Source organism: Myotis daubentonii, chromosome 3 (genome assembly GCF_963259705.1).
Source record: "Myotis daubentonii chromosome 3, mMyoDau2.1, whole genome shotgun sequence".
NCBI classification, from domain to species: Eukaryota; Metazoa; Chordata; class Mammalia; order Chiroptera; family Vespertilionidae; genus Myotis; species Myotis daubentonii.
Window position 1 is genome coordinate 89,510,433 of NC_081842.1, and position 22,314 is coordinate 89,532,746.

The following is a 22,314-nucleotide window of genomic DNA, read 5'->3' on the forward strand; positions in this document are numbered from 1 at the left end:
GGAGGTTCACACTGGAGATCATAATGACATATGAATAATGGAGATGTTAGTTTTAAACACTTCTGCCACTTCCTGACTGTATCTTTTGGAGTTAAATGTCCTAGTAGCGGTGTTTGCTGGTATTGGGCATACAGTAAAAAAAGGGTGCTTTTTCTTGATTGGGCACACAATTGGAGAGATGGGATAAAGATTAAAGTTAAGGGTTTGAGGAGTTATTGGTATGTATAACTTCGAGACATTTTTAAACATAATTTTCTCTCTCTAAAACAAACACTGTGCCACATGGAATGAGAGGTACTAAGAGAAAATACATCCTATCTCATTGTGCTTATGTGTTGCTGAAATGTTTATTCTTGTCACTCATGAAGGTGCAAGTGAAATTTTATGTGCAGAATAAGGACTTGGATCACTTATTGATTAAATTACCCACTGTGCATATAATTAAACTACCCACACTCTATTAATATTTGCTAATTTATAAAGTAAAGACTGTGAACTAAAAACAGATTCATTTTCTATTTGCCTATTAATTTTATAAACAAGTTTTTATGGATAGCTCTTTGAAATGTTTTCTTTTTGTTTTCTAAATTGCAAGCAATATTAGACAACGCCATCATCCTTAGATTGTTCTTAGATGAGTTGTCACCAACTAGCTGTGGTTGGGATTGGGATTTTTTTCAAACTGTAATGTCTTCCCAAGAGAAACATATGTTGCTCGCCTGAGAGGGGACCTATAGAGGTTGAAAGAAACTCCTGGGTAATTCTTGCATGACTCCAAATGGAGAATCACTCAAAGATAAAAGGCTTGTTTCGGGGGTCAGCTTCTTCTGTATCAGCAAAGTATCTTTTCAATAATACTTTGATATTTATCATATCACATATAAGGGTACATCTAAAAGAGACAGCTCAAAAGAAGAAATCTGTTTCAGAACTTGTCCCCAGACAATTTTACATTAGCTTTCAGACAGGCTGCAACGATTATACACAAAAATTCTATATGGTCTGTGGAATTTACAGATTCTCTTTATTCTCTTTCGGGCTGCCCAACTCTTCTCTTATTGTTCTATTTATCAACAATATAAGGTTTCACAAACAGTTGTCTGTGGCCAACATGTTCTGCATTCCTAGGCAAAAAGATGACCAAAAACAGTCTTGCAAGAGACCGATGCGAAGCAAAATAAGCCGTGTTTTTTTTTTTTTAATATATATTATACAGCCTGACATACTGGAGATTTAACTTCATGATTTTTGTCAAACACAGTGTGTGTTATATATAATATGTATTTTCATAGCTGCTTTGTTTGAGCAGTATCAGATTATGCTTAGTATCCTCATAATCACTGAAGCGCTTTTTACGTTTTTGGTGTGTTTTTTTGGATTAGATAGACTTTTCTGGAAAATGTCAGAGAGTAAGCTTGTGAAAAATTATTTATGTCAAGGTAGAATTTATATATATATATATAAATATGTTTTGATTTAATGGAGAGATTGATTAATTAAACCAAATAGTCATAAAAACAGATTTGTATTTCTGCAGTTGTAATTTTTTTAAATCTCATATCTTTAACTCATTATTACTCACAGGTAAAGTGTCTACCCTGTCAGTGTTGGGTCCCTAGTTATGGTTTTGTGGATAAGCAAGGAATCCCGATTAGCTCTTCCTCTGGTTGGATTATCTATTTTCTGGATCATAAAGCTGTCACTGCATAACCTAGAAACCTTTTTAAAGATGCATGTTTGGCTGCATTTGTTCTCCAACAGATGTCTGGATAGTTAGAATCTCTTGAGAGTACTATAACTTGTGGTTTCAGTTACAATAAGTGATCCAAGCATTTTTTGGATTTGCTCCTCTCCAGTTCTGGGAGAAAATCTGTAGAAGAAATTACAGAGGGTGTTCCATTTCACCCCTCTCCACTCCCTTTTCCCTTTATTCTTTGTCTCTATCTTCAAAGTTTCTTTGTATCTGCTTTTGAAATTGAGGTCACTGGATTGGTGAGCAGTGTCTGCATTCCATATTGCACCTCCTGATCCCAAACTGCTTTTACCCAAGAGGTTTTCACACTGACATTCAAATCTTGAGCATGGTAAATTTCCACTGTGATCAAAAACTATGTAACTCTGTGGTTTATATTTTATTTTATATTGTATGCAAGGTTCGTTTTCAAATGACTGATTCAGATTTGTACCTCCATATCCCAATGCTGAAAGTATTTGCCAGTTTCCCTTCCAGCTGGGCATTTTAACATGCACGTGTCTGAGGAATTGGATGTCGCTAAAGGCAAAGGCTGAAGATTCTGTGCTTGGGAGGGTTTGTGATTCTGGAGGGAGAAAGGTTCTGAGAGGGCAGACAGACTGAGGTGCTCGCTGTCTGGTCTGGGAAACAGGAGCGGTGGGAACACGTCGGCACTAACGGCTTGTCCCTGCAGTGTTTGCCTCAGTGTGCAGGTGCTGTGCTCCTTACAATAACGTCGTAAATGTTGGTCTAATGGTAACATCAGGCTCGGTGGGTTTTACATTTCTACTCCTTTAAATCTGAATTTAAAGACGTTTTGACAAGTTCAGACAGTTTTCACCTCATTGCTTCTGACAGCACTACTGCATGGAGATTTAAAATCAATTCTAAATGTGCCTTGAGGAAACATCTTCATATGCAGAAAAACCTCCCTCTGCTGATAAATGACTACACTGTCATATTTAGGAGTCTTTTACCATTGCTTTAGTGTGTAAGAGATGTAATGATAAGAAGGTAATTGTAATTCAAGTGTCATAATATATTTAATCTCTTTTCAGGGGGTGTGCGGGGAGAGAGTAACCAAAGAACTTACATGCATAAGCATGGTGAAGGCCTCGGGGGTAATGGGGGCGAGATGGAGGGGGTCAATGAGGAATAAAAGGGGACATCTATAATACTTTCAACAATAAAAGTAAATTTTTTAAAAGTACATCTTATTTGGAATGACTTTAAAAGAACTGTTGTTCAACATTTAAATACTAAGTGTGGAGGTACTAAACACTCATCAAAATGGCAAAAATATTTTTAAAAAAGTTAATATGCCTAATATACAAAAATACTTAGAAAGCTATGGGGAAATTACTTTCTTAGAAGTGTAGAAAATTAGCCAAATATAAAACACAGAGAAAGAAATGCCATAATCAAATAATGTTCATCTTCACTAATGCTGGAAAAACTGCAAATGAAACAATCAGATACATTTAATCTGTAATAATAATAGTAAATAGGATATAAATTATGATTGTACAGACTTCCTGAAACATTTAACACCGACAACGAAATATGCAAATGTAAGTGTACACAGTGCTTGGGTTCAGCAAGCACATTTTCAGAAATATCTTATCTACTAAAGCATTCACATAAGTAACATATTCACCTATTTGTACGTGTATATAGCTAAAGGATGTAGATCTATAGAGAATTGTGTAATTTATGGCATAGGGTGCAATGGATATTGTACAGCCCCTCCACAGGGTTTATCTACATATTCTGACATTGAACGGCTTTCCAAGATAATATTGCTGGTGAAATAAGCATGTTGTAAGCACAGTATAAATAGAGGTGTGAGTACATCCAAAGTATACTGAGCGAGTTGTTTGATGACGGGATATTATGTAGAACTTTTACTTTCTAAACACTTCATAGCTTGATTTTCAAACAATAAATCTATGATGTTTTGAAATTAGAAAAAGAAAAAAAGAATAAAGGGGGGCTCCATGGTGGTTAAACACGATCTATTTTGCTATGCACCTGAAATGAAATCAGAGCTCCCAAATTGGGTCGCTCTGTCTCTTAACTCCGCCCCCACTCTTGAACATTAGAGTTAAGGTGCTACCTCCACATAGATCTTATTTGGAAATTCTTAACCAGCATTTAAACCAATTGTCCCAGGGCTCAGACAAACAAATGTGGTTGTATGATCATTAGCAGTGATAATTTTATAAAGTAGGAGAAGATAATATGACTGTCTCTAGCATCACTTTCTTTGTGATCATTTCTCATTGTGTCAGTGTTAGAGGTCAGTGGTGAAGGTTGGATATTTTGATAAGGCATCAAATACAATGTTGTATATATTTATATTTATAATGAATATGGCATATCTTATTAAAGCAGAGATTCTTCTTGTGTTTTTTAATGGAAAAATAAGCTGCCAACTTATAGTAAACATTCTGATTTAAAAGGGTTTCTAGACTTTAATTATCTATGAAATGAAAAGTTTATATTTATTGATTTAAGTATTTACTTTTGTTCATAAAATATTCTAGCCACACTTCCAGGTTTTATGTTTCACTTTTTCTTCTCTTTATATCAATAGCATGTACCGCTAGTGTATGTTTACCACATTACTTTTATTATCTCCAGCAATAAAATTAATTGAAAACATATTCTACTTATTTAAGTGTTGTTAAGCGATTATGCTTCCTTGGAAGTAAGACGTGCTTTTCTAATGGATGTGACTAGCAAACATTGCCTAAATCTCAGGTGCGTCAGAGTGTCACCTTTGCAGTAGCCCAATTTATTATTTATTTCTACTCAATAGCAGAATATTTAACTGCACCAAGTGTGAGTATTCTTAGCTCAACCCAATGATCTCTCCATTGTGTTTAGTTTAAAACAATTTACCAGAGCTGGCCTGGTGCTCAGTTGGTTACAGCATCGTTCCAATATGCCAAAGTTGTGGGTTTGATTTTGATCAGGGCACATAAAGAATCAATAATGAATGTGTAAATAAGTGGAACAACAAATTGATATCTCTCTCTCTCTCTCTCTCTCTCATCAATCAATAAATAAAAGATTTTCCCATTTAGATATAAAACCTCTTCTCAAATTCTTCCCTCACTTTCTCCCTAGGATTGTCTCTCTGCTCCTAAAGTTAGTCACATTTCAAAAATTGCCCATTAAGAGGTTGCTATCAGATGTTTGGTCTTGTCGTTTCAATCCTATCCTGGCCATTGTTTCCAAGCATATTCCCTCCCCGCGCTCTCCCTCTCTGTGCCTTCTCTGTACCAGGCTCCCCTGATAATGAACTATTGCGCTTGAGTTCAGCCTCATAGTGCTTGTGATCCTCCCAGATGCTCAGGCGGTGTGGCCCATGTCATTTCTCCTGCCATCGGGTGCCCACACTGTAGCTATGGAACATACTGGCAGACTCTGCATAATACTTCCTGAGCTAATGGATCCTTCTTGGAGAGCCCAGGGACAATTTAGGATCTAAGGAGGGGGGATTCTCCAGGCTTTTCATGCTTGCTATTTCTACTTCCTTATCCTCAGAGTCTTTTGCAAAAGTTTAATCTGTGAAGCTATTGCCTCCCCCAAAATCTCAGCTAGAAAATGAGTTGTGGTGCCTTATTCAACAGATTTTTCAAATTTTAAAGGGAGATCATATTATGATCTTTCTTGATCAAGACTTCTCTTCTATTGCTAGTTATCTTAAATTTATTTTCTATGTTCATACTTTTTCTCACGCTCTTCCTAGATCTGGTGACACCAGGCTCTTACATCAGACCATCTCGTCTTCAATCCTAGCTCTACTGCTTTGTAGTTGCATAACTTTTCTTAGTTCCAGTTTTCTCATCTGTAAAATGGATACTATTATAGCATGGTGGGGGCATTAAATGAAATATTTCATGTAAAGCACTTAGCACAGTGCCTGGCATATTCAGCCCTAAGAAAATGCTCATTACCATTATTTTTATGCTGTTTATTTTCCTTTCTACTGACAATCTCATTGACTAAATGACAAAGCAATTGTGGATTACAAGTATAGAAGATGAATATGGGTGATTTCAGACAGCTAGTGGGGAGATTTTAGGATATGCTATAAACTTATTTTAGATTTTATATGGGTTTCAGTTAGGGAAGTGAGAAGGCAAAAAAAAAAAAAAAAGCCTGAATAGGAACAAAATCATAGTGGGTTTTGTGTTCTTGTAAACAATTAAGGGAAATCCTAAATATATGTAGATAACATAAGGATGATGAGCTAATGATATATGGAGACCACATAAAGTTCATGGGGATTAATGATTGTGTCCTCTTTAACCCTTATTGGGAAAACTAAGTGCACTGAATGGCTTTTTAATGTCCCGATCTACCCTCATCAACTGTATAACAAGAAAAATTATAGCCACGCTTCTCTGATGCAACTTATTAGTAGTAGGCTCTGTTGCTTGTGGTTCATTTTCTTGTGCTTGGCTTATGCCAATTTTGAAATTTACAGGTATGACTATCTGGCCATTAAAGGAAAGGTTTGATTTATGTGCCTTCACCACATTAGATATTTAATGCATTTCAGGTCATAGATGAATTTAATTGATTTTTTTAAGATAATGCAAAGACTTGGCAACAACAAAAAAATTGAAGAGATGAAGCTATAATGAGAGAATGCCTTCTGTTATTCTGGTTGGAAAATGTAGGGCTGTGTTAAGTAATTCAATTCTTGTCCACAGAAAAGACTAACATGATTTTGAAGGAGTCGTATGTCTTTGCAGAGCAAACTAGGGATTGCCTTTATTTAAAGGGGAAAAAAGACACTCAAACCACTTGATGATTCCAACACTATTCATGACTTGCGGTGCTGACATTCTATAGATTGATGGAGTCTTCAAGTGTGGAAATACTGAGTCATACGGAAGATGAGACGTTTTAATAATGAAAAAAATATTTATGCAGTCAGCAGATTGTCAGTTAAGGTGGTTTAGATTATAAGAGTCACCCAACAGAGACTATGGTATGTTGTAAATTATTCTAACCACACAATCATTTGAAAATGAGTAAAGCAAACAGAGTGAATTGTTATACCCCAAATCCTTTTATCTCCTTTCTCCCCCTCATTCTCCTCTTGATCCTCCTATTCTTCTTTTGAAATGGGGGGAGGTGAAGGGGGCTGTAGACTCTGTATCTAAACATAATCTATATACACATGAGAAAAAATAAGATGGGACTAAACTTTTTTCAGGAAGTGTTGTTTTTCCCCAATACACAAATGCTACAGAACTCAGATAGTGACTTGTGGTTCTTTCTGTGAGTTGCTTGTTTCCATTTGTACTCTTCCTTCATGTAGTTTGTTTTGAGACTGTCTTAATGTCTCCCATCAATGACTAGCTAACTGTATCCATTTTGTAATGATACCCACTGTTTTATAAAATTCTTTGACAAGTTGGAGGGACAAGAAATGAAATCCCTGCATCTGGTTTAGTAACAATTGCAGTTGAAAGCCATACTGGTTCATTTAACCGTTCTATTGCTGACATCCAGCCCAGACGTCAGCAGTTTTAGATCAAGGATCAAGAAGCTAGCCTGTGATCCCAGCACTCACAAAACAGCAATCAGGCTGCATTCTATTCCTTATGTAATAGCCTTAACTTCGTGTTTTGGTATTTGGTTTTAAAAAAATTCAGAGCAACCATTATTCTGGATCTTTACTCTTCCAAATATTTATGCCTCAGGACAAAAATAATGGAAACTGAAGGAGTTATACTAATTGCCATATCAGAAATTAGTCAATTGACTATATGAGTACCAAATCAGAGTTACATTTTTGTTTCATTTACTGTTTGATAAACTTTTGCTATGAGTTGGAATTCATACATGTTCACATGTTTTCCTTTTGTCACTATTCTTTTAAATTTACCTGCGAATTTTATTTTCTTTCTATGAAGTTTGGATTTTTGTAAGCCATCTTAACTATTTTCTGGAGGGAAATGTGATAAAAATAAGTACATTTATAAATAGAATATAGGTTCATGCTATTAGCTGGGAACTGACTATATCTATTTTGCTGACAATACTAGATTCAGTTTTTAACCCTAATTGCTCACCATAATTTATAGCAATCCCACAGTGGAATACATTTCAAAATAACACTAGAATTTGTTTACGATTTTAGTCCAAAAAGTATGATTTTTGTTACTCTAAAGTATTACAGTATTAACTGAAGTGCTGCCTAAATATCCCAAAGATTTGTTACATCATTTCCCCCCAATATCAGCTCCCTTTGAAATTAGAAATAATATGGTTTATTTTATTGTTTTATTCACTCATTTTATTAGGAAATAAATGTTTTATTAGGAAATAAAAAACACACTGAAGAATGTGTACTGTCCAAATAGCACTACTGTCTGGTCAAGAGGTTTTGTCACCTGTTGGTTAATATTTTTAAAACTATGAGCTCAAACACTGAATTTCCTTAGAGATCAGGTGTTTTGACCTTACAGCCAAGATTGTCTTTTTGATTTCTGTATCTCATGCATTGTAGATCATGCCTATTCTTCTAGTGTGACATATATTAATGCTTTTCATTGCTCTCATTGTCACTTTTTCTAGGTCTACAGCACCAAGACAAGAGCAAGGAATCACCATGGTACTGAAACGCACAGTATTAATAAGTCAGATTGGAGCATGAATCCCGGGCCCACTGGGAATAGATGCTGCCAGGATTTTCCATTCTGCGATTGGACACAATAGACATGGAAGGAGAAGAGGAGTGTCAGCCAGCTGACTTTGCATTGGAGCCTTTTCTTGAGAAAGCAGAGTGGGTCCTAGACATTGAAGAAAAGCATTTTTGTTTATTTTTCCCCTCATCTGAGCCTTTGCCAACTGTGCAACTCTTTTTATTTTATTTTTATTTTTTGGTTTTTTATCTCAATACATGGTTTAATTTTTGTTTCATTTTGATTTTTTTTAACCAACCACCTTGTCAGGAAAAGATGAATCACAAACGAATATGCTCATTCTTTCAGGAATAAAATTTTATAGCTCTATGTGCATCTATTTTTGTAGAAATACAGAAAGTTTGATTTAGCATTGATGGGCTATTTTTGAGGGATGTATTTTTTTTAATATTGTAAAAATTGTTAAGTTCTGTTTAAAGAACTTGCTCTCAGAGAAGCACTGGCAAAAAAAAATGTTTAAAATGCTTGTCTTTTAAGATGTCTGTGATATGCTCTGTGCTTTCTAGGTTACCTCAAGTGTCTGATAGTTTATCCCTTTTTAAAAAAGTAACACGGTAGCCAAGCCGATGTAGTGCTGTATCACATTAAATCTCAGTGAAGATTGAATTCCATGCTACCTTACTTTGCTTTGAGTAATATGTATAGCTTGAAAAAGAAGTTTTTTAATGAACACACTAAGGAAAGAATATTTGATTACTTCGATTTCTCCCAATCAGTACTTGTAGCTTGATTTAAAAAGTTTTACATAAACCTGCAATCAGATGAAGAGTTTGCACAGAATATGTAATTCTCTTTCTAGTCCATCTGAGTTTGATAAATGGAACCTGAGGTTATATCCAACTACTGGAAAAAAGTGCATTTAATCATGCTACCTTGGAGTGCCAGTGACTTATTTTTCTCATTCCTAATTCATAGCAATTTTTAAGGTCACATATTAAGTGGAGTTCTTTTCCTGAACATAGTTTGAAGGGATACTATTTGGGAAAGTACTAGACATATTACAAAGCCTTTAATTCAATGACTCTTTCTGATCATGTCACCTATCATTGTGAATTGAAAACTAATGTAGTGTATGTGCAATATTTTAAACATAGGTTTTTGCAAGTTTTTTTTTTTTTTAAATCTGGGTTTAGGTGATTTAATTCTTTATAAGGAAGACAGAGCAAAATGAAATTTCAATTTGAATTTATACCACAATTACTGAAATTGGGTTAACAATTTGATAATTTGTTACTTAAAATTTATTTTTGAAAACCCCAATTCAAATTGATTGGCCATCAGAATGTAAATAAGGTTAAGTTGGAATTATCAAGACCCTTCTAGAAAAAGATTATGAAAGTAGCAGTTAATGACAGTTTAAGGACTTTTAATGCAAAGTCCATTCTTTTTTCCAGGTCTTTTCAGAGATGGGTCATGTTAAAAAGTTAATGTTATAGAGAAGTTTTTTGTTTGGTAAAAAAAAAAAATCTCAAATTTTTTCCATCCCTGTCTTCACCCATGTGAAATACAATATTTAGTGAAAGACCACTTTTCATCTTAAAGTGTGTATATTATGTATGTGAACATTTTAGATATAAGAACAACAAAACCTCTGCTTAGCTAGGCAGAGTTCTCACAGATAATTTTCAAATATGTTCCTTAGCTGTGTTTCATGTGCCAGTTTTCTTTCCTGGAGCATCTCATGAGGTATACACTGCCTTGTGGTATTCTTATCACTCCATCCATTGCTTTTTCTTAGCCAGACTCTCCTTAGCACAATGTGCACATTGTTACCTAATGTGAGGTCCAAACTTAAGGTATCTTCCACTTACTAATGACATGAACTTAGATTTTTAGGGCCTGGCTTAGTTAAATGATCTACATTTTGATTTACAATTTGATATATTATAGTTGTTAGTAATTTTGCCAAAATCTGTGGAGCACGGAGTTGAATGTATCTATAAAATTGGTTTCATTTGTGTCCTCCTGAGTTTTCAAAGACAAATATTTGGTATTCCCATGGGAAGACTCACTGGGGATTATTTATTTTTCTCTTCTTCCCTTGGAAGTTCCTTTTCAGTGTCTCTGAGGATGGTATGGTACCAACTCATCTAAATCATTCAATTGGATTTTCCCAGTTAAGAGAAGAAAAGTATTAACTTTCTGCTCTTTTCCTTATTCTCCACTGAATTGAATTGAAGGAGAGAGAGCAATTAGATAGCGTCACTCTAAATTGAGACTGTGTTCTGGGTCACTCCTGGCAACCATAGGATAAAATATTCCTTGGCTCTGGGGGCCTAAGAAGAGTTGGGGACCTAAATTCTGCTGTACACGTGAGAGATTTGTAAGTGAGAAGGGTCCTAGGTGGTGTTGGCGCAGTAAGGATTAGATGTTTGCATATGCAAGGAGTGGGTCCAATCTAAGTGAAAAAAGAATGAGTGCATGTCTACAATTGTCTGGCACCCCTTACTATGATCACATTATCATTACCAGCAGAAGTTATAAAAAGATCAGTTGTAATTTAGCATGGTATTCTGAATTTATTTTAGGTTTAAAATGCTAGCACACTCTGGGTCTGGTTTGCTAACATCAAAATGATGCAGTTGAACTTAGAGTCTTCCAAACTGCTTTATTGAAGGCTGCCACCTCCTTCCTCAATTTCACGTGGAACCACTCTATCTTTGACTATTTTAGAAATTACTCAAGCTTTCTAAAAATCTGTGAACTAGCCCCTAGAAAATGATCTGATTTAGTTGACATCTAGTCTATTCTTCCACCTAAACTATCATGAGCTAAGGAACAACATAATAGTGACAAGTCGATCCTAACAGGTTATCGGTCCCTCATTGTTTATTTGAAAAGAGTGCTTCACTTTTTAAAAATCAGTGTTTCTTCTTAAGAAGGTTAACCATCCACTCCTCTATTTTTTTCTTTCTCATTCCTCTTAAAATTACAATATTATTTTAAGCAAAAGTGGCCAGGATTGTTTTGAATTTTGCAAATGAGAACTAGTGGATGACAAATGATTGAGGACTTAATTTCTTTAACTTTATAAGAAACTTTAAAAACAACACATCCCAGGCATTGGATTAAATGTGCCATTGAGGAACTCATTCATTATGCACATAGTATTTTCCCATTCCTACTCTAAGTGAGACCTATAGAATACATGACAGAATCTATCTTTTACATTTACTGCCTGGTTTAATGTTACATTTGTAATTTAAAGGGGCAATCAGAAACTATATTTCAAGAAACTGCATCCTACTTCTTATGGAGTGTCCCTTTGTTAGATAATATTTGCTGAATTAAGTCAATGGGGCAGTGGCATTAACTGTAGAAAAGGAAAGAATTTATGTTAGCGTTCTGATGGGGATATGAATTGAGAAGTAGAATGAATTAATGGAAAAGTGCATTGTGTTGGGCATTAGGTCATTCTCTGAATTCTGGCTTAACCACAATTAGATATATGTGATTTAGGGGTTTATTTATTTATCTCATGAGTAAAGTGGGATAATAATACCTACTGGCAGGCTGTGAAGATTGAAAATCATATATATGTATATAAAATCCATCATCAGCTCATAGTAGATGTTCAATAAATAACAGCTATCACTCATGTCTATCAGTTGAGTAAGTAGGTCATAAAACTGAGCTCCCAAATGTGCTCTCTCTTTACTTCCCATACCCATTTCTGCAGCAGTAGATACATCACTGTGCTTTTCCATAACAAACTAATGCAAGAGAATCTTTGCCTTCTACTAGGTGTTGAAGATAAAATGTAAAATTCTTAATTATCTCTAATTTTTGAGTGTACCATTTATGAAGGAAAAAAACCTCTTAGTGGTATCTAGGTTCAACTCTGAGTTTTCTTACTTATTCCAACATTGGATTCATCTAGGACCCTGTGTATTATTTTCTCCAAAATTAAGGCAACAGGTTTATTAAATCACCGAAGTTATTGTTTTTCAGTTATATTTGGGGCTTCCTTGGCACCTGGAATAAAAACATCTTTTTTGAAGTTATTCATTTTTCTTTTCTACTTGCCATGGAGGAAAAACTGCAAAATACGGTGGAAAAAAATTGTCTGCATGTGAAAGGGAGAAAAAAGGAAAAAACAGAACCCCTTTAAGATCTCAGTCAGCAGATTTACTCTGCTTGAGAAAAAAAGAAACAACCTTATTGGAAGCAGATGTTGACACTGTGTCGGTTATTGAAGATGGAAAGAGTTCAGTTGAACCATTGCAGTTACAAAGGGGTATTGATGGCAGTTAGAATTCCTGTGATTGATCACCTTCACAACAGACAGAAGGACAGCAGAAAGCAGAAACTTTGGGACCAAGACTGTAATCAGCCTGCCAATTTTAATATGCAGGACCTAAGGATGCAGTTTTGTTTTGTTTTATTCTTTCATCCAGGATAAAAGACACATCTTTGAGAAAATGTAAGCCTTGTTTGAGAGAGAAATTAAAATGTATTTCCTAAAATCTTGGCCCAAGAACCCTTTAGTATTAAAGCATTAAAACTATTATTAAAGTTGTTTTAGAAAAAGTAGGTTAACGTTTTTGTTCAGTGATGTATATTGTAAGTGAATCTGTAAACTACACAAAGGTGGATGGCTCTGCAGATTGGGGTACGGGTGGGGCCTGCAAGGAGACCTGAGTCTCAATAGCCTCAAAATGTTAATTACCTTAGTAACTTGGTCACAGAACAGACTTTCAGAATTTTTCTGTAGGTTTTTCTTTCTTTTAGTGTTCTCTGGGAATATTACGTATACACTTTTCCAAGGTATAGAAATAGTCATTATTATTAAACTATCATACTTTTCTTATTTCTTTTATTGTCCATTGTGCTTTCTTTTTGTTTGTGTGAAAATATTTTTATAGTTTCAAATAATTGATCAAACTATTTATCTTGAAATTGCAAATGAATTTAGTCCAATAAGTTTACCTACCACCCTTTTAAAATTCCAAGAAATAGTAAGTGTAACTTGCCAATTCCATTGTATAAGTAAACAATGACACTTTCTAGAAAAGTGCAGGTTGCCATCAATTAGCTTTCTTTCAAACTGTTTCTGGACTACTAAATTTTGATTTAAGAATAATTCTTTTACTATATAAGATTCTTTATTTAGCTTTTTTGGTATATGCGTAAGATGTGAACTTTTAAAATGATATCTCTTTATACTAATAGAGATGTACATTTTTTCCTATCCTGTGGCAAGGGCAAAAATTAATGATTATTTACAGACTTGATTTAATTTCTTAGGCTATTTACAATTTTGGATATTATATTTGATTTCAAAATACTATTCCATATATTTTAACGGATTAACAACATAGGGAAGGATTTTCATGTGAATTATTTGTATCATTTTAAAGTGCATATATTGAAAGGAAAACACAGATTTAATTTTGTTTTCATCATATAAATCTAAGTAAGATGTACTTTTGTAAAAAAAAATACATAGCATGTTAAACTTATATTTGTTACTTGGTTAGGTAAACTGAAAATTAATGCTAGAAATATCTCACAACCTTGAAATACAGTCAAATTCCAGATTTGTTAGTTTTATGAGCAATTTTATGCTATCTTAATTTTACATTTCCAGAAAGATAAATGAATCTTAGCTATATTGTCATTCTTAATTTACAAAAAATAGATGTATTTCATAAAATTTTTGGCTTTAAAACTAATTATAAAATCATATTTTCCCCCTGTTTTTCTTGGGGTTGGGGAAAGAGGCATTTTTGTATTTCTATTCACTTTTCAAATGCAGGTCTCATAACTATGTGTTGATGATATAAAATAATGGAGGACTTTGTAATAAAAATAAATGTCTTCAATTTGTTCAATAAATAATTTAATGTGAACTTAATGTTTATATTTAATGTAGCATTTTGGTTTAATTTGTATTTCTTGACTCTTAACTAAAGCTCTCTGTTTTCTTTTTATTTAAGCAACTTGTAAATATCTTTGGAAATTAAAACATCATAGGTTTTTTTTTTTAATGAGGTTTAGTTAATTTTTAGAGCCAAGAAATGTGTGTTACAAAGAGAAATAGGTTATAAAACAATTGTTAATAATGGACGAGCAAGTGAAATGGGCTGTATTACATAACTGAGGGAAGCTTATGAATCTTTTAATACAATATTTCTAAAGTTATAGATAGACTCTTTGGGAGAGAGCCATTTATGTTATTTTATTTCTTTTGCATTTGTTGATACAGATGAACAGTATGGAAAAATAAACCCAACTTTCCCAACAATTCTTTGAAATGCACCTAGAAGGAAGTCCAAGACCTGATATTTTTAAAGGAAGCTAGAATTTCCCTACCTGGGACTTCTATTTCCTTATTAAATGAATCTTTAATGTGAAAGTGCAAAGTCTGAAAATCAGTATTGAAATCAGTAGTGCCTCCAGCATTACAGGTGAAATAACTTGGCACAGGCTTTTTAACAGTCTGCATATCTTTAGACCAGACTAGTGTCATAAGTTTCCTATGGATGCTGTAAAAATTACCACAAATTCAATGGCTGCAAACAGCACAAATGTATTACCTTATGGCTCTGTAGGTCAGACATTTGGCCCTGGCCTCAGTGGGCTAAAATCAAAGTGTCAGCTGCATTCCTGGATACTCCAAGGCAGAATCTGTTTCGGTGCTGTTTTCAGGATCTCCAGTCCTTGGCTAATGGCCCCCTTCCTCAAAGCCAGCAATTTCTGGTCAAGTCCTAACATGGCATCGCTCTGACCCTCTTTGCCTCCCTCTTACACACTTAAGGACTTTTGTAATTACATTGGCTTTACCTGGATAGTCCAGCATAATCTCCCCATTTCAGACCCCTGGATTTAATTCCACCTGCAAAGTTCTTAAATGTTAGGCAACATGTTTACAGGTTTCAATAATTTTTTTTCATCAGCTTTGTAGTCTGAGGGAATTTACTGTATCACTGAAACTAGCAAGGCTTGTTCCATGTTTTCAAAGGTCATTTGTGCAAGATTCATCTTCAATTAAATAATTGCATATGAAGGAAATTCCTGTTGCTCTCTTAAACATCTCACGTGGTTATTACAGTACCTTGGGATCCAAAGGGTTATGTGGTATTTATTTCAGACAGGCACTCAGGGGGGTGGAGACAGGACATCTGGTGCAGATTCTTCCTAGCTGAAGTGTGTTTTCTTTGGGGACAATCACTACCATTTAATTGTTTTGCTTCCTTTTTTGGGAACATATGCCCATTCTGTGATGTTCTAAGTCTCCAAGCATCTCATTTGACTTGCTTATACACATTTGACTAAATATCTATATATATGACCACATTGACGTGGTAAAGCTTTTGTATTTCTGTCTAGATTGAATCATTGCATCTGTTATCAGTTAAGCAGTGGAAAAACTGCTATGGAAAGCCAACATGTTTTGATCAATTTAATGTGTAAAGTAGGTACCTTTACTCTAAAATGCTGTTAATAAGTGAGCTAGACTCTCTTAAAAACAACACTCAAGCAACAACTGCTTTACTTCCCATACCAACTTTGGCTGTGGCTGAATGAACACCAGCATTGATCTTTTCGTTGCACTTGCACAAGAGACTATTTGCAGGGAGCCAAATATAGCAACAGAGGATTTAATATCTTGCCAAAAAATACAAAATCTGTTCCCCTTTAAGCATGACACTCTATCCTTTTCTTGTGGATCTTGCTAAAACGAAAATATAGCTTTAAACAACCCCATTCCTTCTGCTGGAAGTTTCCTAATCTTTTACAAATGGACTATGTGTGGTTTTATGGTGTTTTATGTTTCCAAAAGAAAATGGCTGTATGAGAAAGTTATCCAGTTTACAAAACAAACAAACAAACAAACAGTTATAAATTAAAGATGAGAGTCAATAGCAATACTTTGGTGGCTTCAGGACTAACCAAGGATCACTGTATGATTATGTTTTATTTTATATTGAACCAAAAATAACAATTTAAAGATAGACAAGATCAGGCGTGTTCAGGGTGGTATGGCTGTAGACTAAAGATAGAGAGCAGGCAGGCAGCTCTGGGGGTTGGGGGTGGGGGTGAGAGTTGTGGGGGGAATGGAGGGATGGAACAAAAAAGAAAAAAAAAGAGTGAGAATACATGGACAATAGTGTGATGATTGCAGGGGTGAGGGGGTGGATGGAGGTGGAAGAGGTCATAGAAGGGATAAATGTGGATGGGAAAAATTAAATTAAAAAAATGAATTTTACCAAGAAGGTGCCTTCTTTTCTTAGAACAAGAGTGTTTCACTCTGAATGCTGTCTGAGTGGTAGATAGACTGATCCAGAGTTCTCTATAATGTGGGTAATGACTGATTGTTCTGCTACACTTAGGATGTATACACAAAATTTTAAAACAGTTTTGCAAACATCACCAAGAAAATAAGCTTTCCACAGTAACAGCTTTACCAGACATCTCTGTGTGGGATTTTAAAACAAACACAAAGCTGTTTGGAAATACTTGGTATACGTAAATATGCTAAATATGCTGAACACTGCTAACAGCTGCAGGGTGTACTCTCTCATCCTTGAGCAGAATATTTTGGTGGCAGTGGTGCTTATTTCTTCCACCCTGGCTTGTCATTCCCTACCCCCTTTGTCTCCACCCACGCCCCCACCCACAATATCCCCCAAAAGCACAGGCTTCTCCTCCTTCCCCCTCCCCTGTACTTCCACACTGCCTCCAAGAGAATCAGTGCAGCAGATCCACTGGAAAAGGCGGGTTGTGTCCTGGAGGGATGTTTGAGTTACACAATGTAGTAAAGGCTGAGCTTTGAGGAACTTGCTTGCACTTGCTCTGACACCAGCCCGTACACAGCCAAGACACTCTGCAGGCCAGATTCCATTAGGGCTTGTCATTGCAGGGGAGCAAAAGTCTAGTTGAGAGTGGCCTTCTGCCATGATGATCCTAAAGATCACAGAATAATCATTTTAAGTGTCTGGTGTCAGGTTCTGTAACATCAAGAGGCTCATTTATAAAAATAAGCATATGCCTTCCTGCCTGCAGCCAAAAAGAAGGGAGGACCCAAGAGAAAAAATGAAAGTCTCTTCTTGCAGGACTTTGACAGGTTTGTAGAGGAAAAGGTAGCAGATGTGAAGAAAGAAAACCTGGTTCCTCAGACCAGTTTCTCTGGTAATTTGTTGATATTATTCAGTCTCATATTTCCTCAGTTTCCATATTTGTCAGGTAAAAATCAAATAAAATGATAAATATCAGCTGTTTCAAGAAAACTAAAAGTACTATATAGATACAGAGATAGGAGCTGACATTTATTCAAAGTCTCCTATATACCATGAACATTATATGAACTTAAAAGAATTCTTACAAATAGCAATATGTAGGTAGCATTATTGGAGAGGCAGTTAGCAACATAAAAAGAAGATTTGAGATTTAGTGATGCTACTTGAAGCTGTATGTCCCTGGATGATTTCCTTAACTTCTCAAAATCTGTGTGTTCACCTGTAAAATGAAGATATTAAAAGTGACTAGTTATTAGAGTTGTTATGGGGATTAAAGTATGTAAATTATTTAGCATTAAGTAAATACTATTTTTATTAATCATATTTTATTAGTAATTTAGAGTATTGAGGAACTCATCAAACACTTGCCCAAGGGCATTATTCTACAGTGACAGAGTCAAGATTCAAACATTTTAACAAAAAACCCACAAAATCTTAGAAACCCATAATACCGCCCCCCCAAAGTTGTTGCTATAGTCCATCTGAAAGTATTTTCTATGAACATATCTTAATACTCCCTTGTGCGATCCATGTCCTACATGGTTCAGAGTTCAGGATCTGGAGAAGGGCCGCGTGCAAATGACAGAGACTAAACAAGAAATAATAATTTGGAAATATTGGGGCCAGGCGGAAAGTCCAATGCAAGGGGAAGGACTTCCACTGGTGCCCAGGCCTTGCCAACCTTTTATTCAATTTTGGATACACATATAGCCCTTAGGCAGGCAATTCTGGTAACAGACAGACTATCTTAAAGGTCAGTAAATATTAGTAAAGATTTACTCTGAGACTGTTTGGTCAGGAAATTGCTTGAGCTACCATTGTCTCGACTAAACAATTGGTGTATAGCCCTGGCCCTTGCCAGGGCTCAAGGTTCATCAGCGTTCTGGACCCCTTGTTTACACTTCTCTGATAGTGAAGACAGTGGGTAGCTTCAAACACTCCCTTGGAACAAAAGAGATAATAAGAGGAACTGACAGTGGCCAGAAAGGGAAGGGAACGTTAGAAGAGTGAGCAAGAGTAATATGGCTAAGATAAGCCAAATAGAGCTATGACAGATTTTGCAATTGCAGACATTCTTTAAAACTTGTGGCTACAGAATGAACTAATTCAACATATTCTGGTCTGAGGTATCATGGTTATTTTTCTAGTCAACTTCAAATCTCATTCAAACAATGAATAGTGGGTTGGAAGAATTACAACATTTTGTTTTGACATCTTATTTTTTTCATCTGAGAATGTCAACTCCCCAATATCTTTACTGATGATTTCTTGTGTTGTCTGCTAAAAATATCAAAATTACATTTTAATTCTGATTTATTTTTATAATCAAAGTAATGTTTGTGAAGTATCCTCATTTTGCACACCCTGAATGTTTGTTGGGGTAAGACTAAAAGTGATAAATCATTTAAAAATATATTATCCTGGACAGCTTTCCTGTCAGAAAGCTAAGATGTTGAAAGAAGATTTGGTCTGTATGACTGTTGGTTGAACATCATGATGTGCACCAAAAGGTCACTGGTTTGATGTTTCTCAGTCACACTGATGTTTTTCTCTCCCTCCCTCCCTCTTTCTTTCTCCCTAAAATCAATAAAAAATATTGAAAAAATATTTGGTTTTAGTCTTCTTACCCCCCCTCAACTTGTCAGTTGTTTAATGTAAATAAAATGACTCTTCTGCATTAGTAAAAAATATATAGTAATATCTATATTATAGAGTAGATATGTGGATTAAATGATATTATGTACAAAAGTCTGTTAAATGCTGGACTTCCTAGGCAGCTTGGGATTTTACATGTCAATTACTAATGTTTATTAGGCACCCATGAGAAGAAACTATACAAAAGTTGCCTCACTGAATCTTCAGCACAATTTTCCAAGGGAGTATTTCCTTTTTATATTAACAATTTAATTTGAATTCACAGGTCATATTATATTAATCAACATTTTGAAAAAACAGAAAATAAGTTGTCGGGTTTTTTTTTTTTAATCTCTTCACCTTTTTCACCTAGACCCCTTGTCCTCCTCTTTGACAGCTGTCAGTCTGTTCACTGTATCTATGAGTCTGTTTCTATTTTGCTTAGTAGCTTATTCTGTTCATTAGATTCCACATATAAGTGACATCACATGGTACTTATCTTTCTCTGATTGACTTATCCATATGGGCCTTCTTAGTCCTACATTACAGATGAGAAAACTGAGTGGTAGAGATTTTAAATAATTTGCCCAAATCAGAATCAGGAATGAATGCTCGGTCTGTGTAACTTCAAAGCTCATGGCCTTTTCCACTGTGACAAGTTGCCTTTCAATCTACTAAACAATTAATATTGAGTATCTACAGTTTGCTCTGTATCCCATATGAAATGTGAGAGTATAAAGACCCTACTCTGGGTGATTAGACACCTGGCATCTAAGCTTCTTATCCCACAACCGAGCTGTGCTACCTGAACTAAATTACAGGTCACCTAATTTCATGACTGAGATATCATGATGAGTAATTGGAAAATCTAGTCCAATTTCTGCATCAGAAATCAGGTTATCATACATTTGTGGAATAGAGAAACCTCATTCTCTTCTTTCAAATTCCATGGAAATAAAGCAGGAGAAATCCCCCCACTCTTAAAACCCCAGAACTTAAAGTGTGTGTTTGTATAACATACTTTTTCCTTCTCCATTTAGTTTTCCTACAGAGTCAACTGTATATTCTAACAGTGCTAATATAAGTAAAATAAAGTAGAGATTTCAGTCCCTAAGGGCTGTGGTCTTGAAGCCATATGGATGTTAAATCCTTTCCCTTGACAATTGACAGTGGTTATGGTGTCTGTAGTGACTAGTTGAAATAAGTCAAACTACCTTCTTATCAGTCAGTGGGCGTTCATAAAGCAAGTCTTGAAAATGTCAGCTTGTCCATAGAAATATTCTTAGGTGCAAGCACTGCTCCCTGCTCTCTGCTGTGCGTTTGGGTCTGTGAGGCTTCTGAACTTGTCTTTTTTCTGGCTCCATGATTATACCTTTAAACTCGCTGATGTTGATCTTTTTATTGCACTGCCCAGAAGAGGTGTTTACCCGCTTTGCTCATAATAGGTCTTTTCGGTCCCAGTCCTGCTGAGCTCTGGCTCCAGGAATGAACGAGGATCAGGCTGTCCTGAAGCCTGGAAAGAATAACTTTGGAAAAGTTAATCACCCAGGGGAGTTTGGGCCTAAAACTCATAAAAGTTGGTGGGGAGGGGTTTTTAAGAGAAAAAGAATACAGCCGTGGCTGGTGTTTCTCAGTGGTTAGAGCGTTGGTTTGTGTACTGAAGGGTCTTGGATTTGATTCCTGGTAAGGGCATATACCTGGGTTGCAGGTTTGATCCCTGGCCTGGTTGGGGCAGGTGCAGGAGCAACCAATCAATGTGAATGTGTCTCTCTCTCCCATTCATTGATCATTGATGTTTTTCTCTCCTCTCTTTCTCTCCCCTTCCCTCCGTCCCTTCCACTCCCTCTCAAAAACAAACAATAAAACACAAAGAAAGACAATTAAAAAAATTACTGGATGAGGATTAACAAAAAATAAATAAAAGAATACACAAATGAATCCTAAGTTGTGTATAAAACTAAATCTTTATTTAGAATGAGAGATCAGCCCTAGCCGGTTTGGCTCAGTAGATAGAGTGTAGCCTGCAGACTGAAGGATTCAGGTTCAATTCTGGTCAAGGGCACATGCCCTGGTTGCGGATTAGATCCCCAATAGGGGGTGTGCAAGAGGCAGCCGATCAATGATTCCCTCTCATCATTGATGTTTCTCTCTCTCCCTCTCCCTTCCTCTCTGAAATCAATGAAAATATATTTTTAAAATTTTTTTAAAAAAGAATGAGAGATCAGAACTAACAATTTGGAAAAGCTAATGGATACTGTAAACACAAAAGCCATGTGAATTTGTACTGACTATCTGCTTAAGACACATGTACAATATAACATACTACTCTTCCAACAGCTTGCTTCTATCTTAACAGTTCAATGTGTTTCTTTTTCACTATCCTCTTACATTTGCTGGTAGAACACTCATAGGACCTGTTCAGAGATTAATATAAATCAGTTCAGTGAGGGGTTGAAACATTACCAGATGCTAGTCATATACTAGGACGTGATTATTTAATTATACCTGGACATGTTTGAGAATGTTATAAATCTAGCTAAATGCATCTACCAACTCAGTTTTTCCTTTGCTGGAGCCCCACCACTGCACAAGGGAAGGTGTGATGGAGGGAACATCTGAGTGAAAGAATGTTCTTACATGATTATAGTTCAAATAGGTTATTTTTTTAAAATTGCTGAAACATATAAATATTAGGATTCATTCCAAGGCCATGGGAGGGGTCTGTGCAATTAAGGAACCCTGAAGCTTTAGTCTCATTAGCTCAGTGCAGATCTACCTACACACATGCCACTCAAGCATGAGCCCGCAGTAAGAAAGAAAGGCCTACCTACAAGGGCATTGGTGTGTGGCCTTGCATTTTTGATTGTCTGGTTCCTATCTGTTACAGTACATTGAACTACAAATCCAAAGATAATACGAGAGTTCCATACTGAATAGCCAAGGTTTAAAAAGATTTCAGGTTGAGAGAGGGAGG

At 35.6% G+C, this 22,314-nt stretch overlaps 1 protein-coding gene across 4 annotated transcripts in view; it reads left to right on the forward strand.

Annotated features, from left to right (window-relative positions):
* VGLL3 (vestigial like family member 3) overlaps nucleotides 1-14,315 on the forward strand; it is a 49,635-nt gene extending 35,320 nt beyond the window's left edge. For all 4 annotated transcript variants that reach the window (XM_059688074.1, XM_059688071.1, XM_059688072.1 and 1 more), the window contains exon 4: nucleotides 8,336-14,315. In XM_059688074.1, coding sequence (XP_059544057.1) covers nucleotides 8,336-8,379 — 44 coding nt within the window. In that variant the 3' untranslated portion in view covers nucleotides 8,380-14,315. The remainder of the gene's footprint in view (nucleotides 1-8,335) is intronic.
* The last annotated feature ends 7,999 nt before the right edge of the window (nucleotides 14,316-22,314 follow it).